Source organism: Morone saxatilis, unplaced genomic scaffold (assembly GCF_004916995.1).
Source record: "Morone saxatilis isolate NCDOM2014 unplaced genomic scaffold, NCSU_SB_2.0 Contig3, whole genome shotgun sequence".
NCBI lineage: Eukaryota > Metazoa > Chordata > Actinopteri > Moronidae > Morone > Morone saxatilis.
Genome location: NW_023339873.1, coordinates 23,200,766 through 23,203,504, shown reverse-complemented (window position 1 = coordinate 23,203,504; position 2,739 = coordinate 23,200,766). Strand labels below are relative to the sequence as shown.

The following is a 2,739-nucleotide window of genomic DNA, read 5'->3' as shown; positions in this document are numbered from 1 at the left end:
GGGGGGTGGCTGGCATTGCGCTGGATGATCTCTGCCTGCAGCCTTGTCTGAGTCTCCATCAGAAGTTCATCCTGTGGATCACACACAGAAACACAACCAGTGAAACAAGTACATCCCACACAAATAAAATAAACATTTCCTTTGGTTTGCTTTGATGATCAATGATGAAAAAAGAGAGGCCCCCTGACCAGGCAAAACTTTCTGTAAAATCAGTTGCCACGCATTCTGGAAAACCTGGAAAATCTGGAAGTTTAGAGACTAGTTTTCCACCTGGAAACTGATTAAAATGATCAAATATCCTGGAAAATATCTATTTTACCCTGAAATTTTTTTATTGTATTTGAGTCTGTGTTAATGTTACGGTTAGAGGAAAGATGCAGTCAATAGACCCATTTCACAGCAGCCATTTGAGATGAAATAGTAGGGTAAACACAGGTGTTACTAATTAAGGTTGTTCCATTCAGGTCAAACAGAGTCAGGGGCATGCTGGTTCACTGGAAAGGCTTTGCTACACTAAATGAAATGAAGCCTTAATTAGTATAACCAGTAACAGCTGTGTTTACCCTACTATTTAATGGCTGCTGTGAAAAAGGTCTATTCGGAAGTAAAAAAATTGGCTAACGCAGAGTGTCCGATAACAATAACCACTGTTTGTGAGCAAGAGCTGTCCTGTATTGTCATGAAAAACTAAATAGCAACAGTTAAAGGAAAACAACATCTTGAACTATTACTGTTATTTAAGGACCACATCATCGACATATGAAAGATGGCTGTCTCCACTTCCTACAACTGTACAAAAATTAAGCCAAAATATCCTGCATATTTGGCCACTTGGAGCCAGAGTCTGCGCAGTAGTGGTTGGGGTTGGCGCAGTGGTATCGATGTCCCACCCATACACCCAGCCAATACTCACAAGTAGGGCTCAGCTGTCAATTATGACATGAAACCCCCTTTATATAGCTTCAGATAACTAATTAAAACCAAACTTATCAGAAAAATGAACACTTGAACATACATCAGTGTAATAAGATATACCTAAAAAGACAAAAAACATCTTTGTGTATTTTGATTTAATAGTTTGGCCTATGTCCAATTTGCTAACATGGAGGAAACAGGCTTTATGACATATACTGCAGTCAACCACCAGGGGGCGATATAGATGTTTTGGCTTCACTTTAGGAGAGCTGTCATTTCATCCATCTTTATATATGTCGATGGACCAGATACATCATACATTTGCCATTTGACATGGTCACTGTTTCAGAATAGGCTTTCTGCTGTGACTTGGCTAAGAGACATACAGAGGTGATCAGAAAGGAGGTGCCAGGGCCCAACTTCACTTTTCCACCAACAAGATAATTCCTTTTTCATTGTCCTATGTTTACAGTTGTGCCTGGACAACCCAGTCTCACTCCAGGAGGCAGACAGTGTGCTGGTTCCAAGCATCTGAACCACCACCCCATGTGTTGAGCAATTCAAATGGATCTGGTGGAGAGTCAGCTTAAATGTAACATGTAACAGTTGTGGTTACTGTTTTCTCTTGCTACGTAAATGCCATAATTCATCTACTTGGCAGAGAATGTTGGGAAACCTCACAGAATAAGTAAAAATTAAGATACAGAGGTATTTTTGAGCGTTGTTGTGGAGCTAAAATCCATCTGTTTTTCGTCAGTAAGCATAGTTTTGCTGCATGCGAGTTTTGGTCTATAAGGATCGCCAAAGCATAGGTGCGACCAGCGGCTCATTAGTAACATGTTACATTACAAAAAAGCATGCACCATATTAGCCAATAGGCTACTGTTCAGTCAGATGTCATTCAATTATAGTCTAAATCAGATTAGTGTTGTATGCTATTTTTTTTTACAACTACCATCAATGTACTTGCCAAAAAGGAGGAACATAAATGCAGCAACTGGTACATCCTGGTAGTTTTAATAACAGAATTATGTTTTATACACGTCTGATCACATCCATGGTATTAAATCAACGCAAAAACTGTTGTGTAGTGCAGTGTGACTGAAATATTGTTGATTTGCTATGAAAACTGGTGTTTAATGCAGCTTTTTTACAAACAAAACAACTGAAACTCAAATGTGCTTTAATTTTAACATCAGACACCCTAGGTTTTTTTTTTGTGGACAAATTCTGTGTTTTTGTCTTATTGTTCTATTAGCTCTTTGGTTGTTTTAACTTTTCTAATGCAGGATGAGGCTTTGAAAGCTCTGTGAATATAGCTTGTGTTCAGATCGTCACTGTGCCATTATCCTGTTTAAATCTTAAATAGTAATCTAAACTTTAAAAATAACAATGTCATTCAGTTTTCTTCACAGAAATGAATGAAATGCTAAAATGCCCTACTAAGTTTTCTTACACCCCTTAAAATCGAGAAGGCCTCACGACTCTCAGTGAAGCTTTGGTGACCCCTAGTGAGGGTCAGAACCTCTAGGTTGTCTTAAACTATTAACTTTGCAGTATATTTCAGGAAAGAAGCCATTTAAAAAATATATAGAATGAATACAGTCTGTATTAAAACCACCACCTAGTGGCTATTAGAGGGACCACAGCTTCTGCTTGGATTTACCCAACAAACAAGCTAAACAACCAACATCACAAACAACCTACATAACAACATAAACACATGAAATTAAAACCAAAAAAAAAGACAAAATACCATGTATACACAGTTTTAAAAGCAGACTGATTTCATATGCCAATGGCTGCCAACCTTTTTGGCTTGTG

General features: G+C 38.1%; 1 protein-coding gene across 1 annotated transcript in view; it reads right to left on the bottom strand.

The window, feature by feature from the left end:
* si:dkey-288a3.2 (protein phosphatase 1 regulatory subunit 37) overlaps nt 1-2,739 on the bottom strand; it is a 65,077-nt gene that overhangs the window by 64 nt on the left and 62,274 nt on the right. The window contains exon 10 of the mRNA XM_035674095.1: nt 1-71. This exon is cut by the window's left edge and continues 64 nt beyond it. Within this exon, the coding sequence (XP_035529988.1) occupies nt 1-71 (71 nt within the window). The remainder of the gene's footprint in view (nt 72-2,739) is intronic.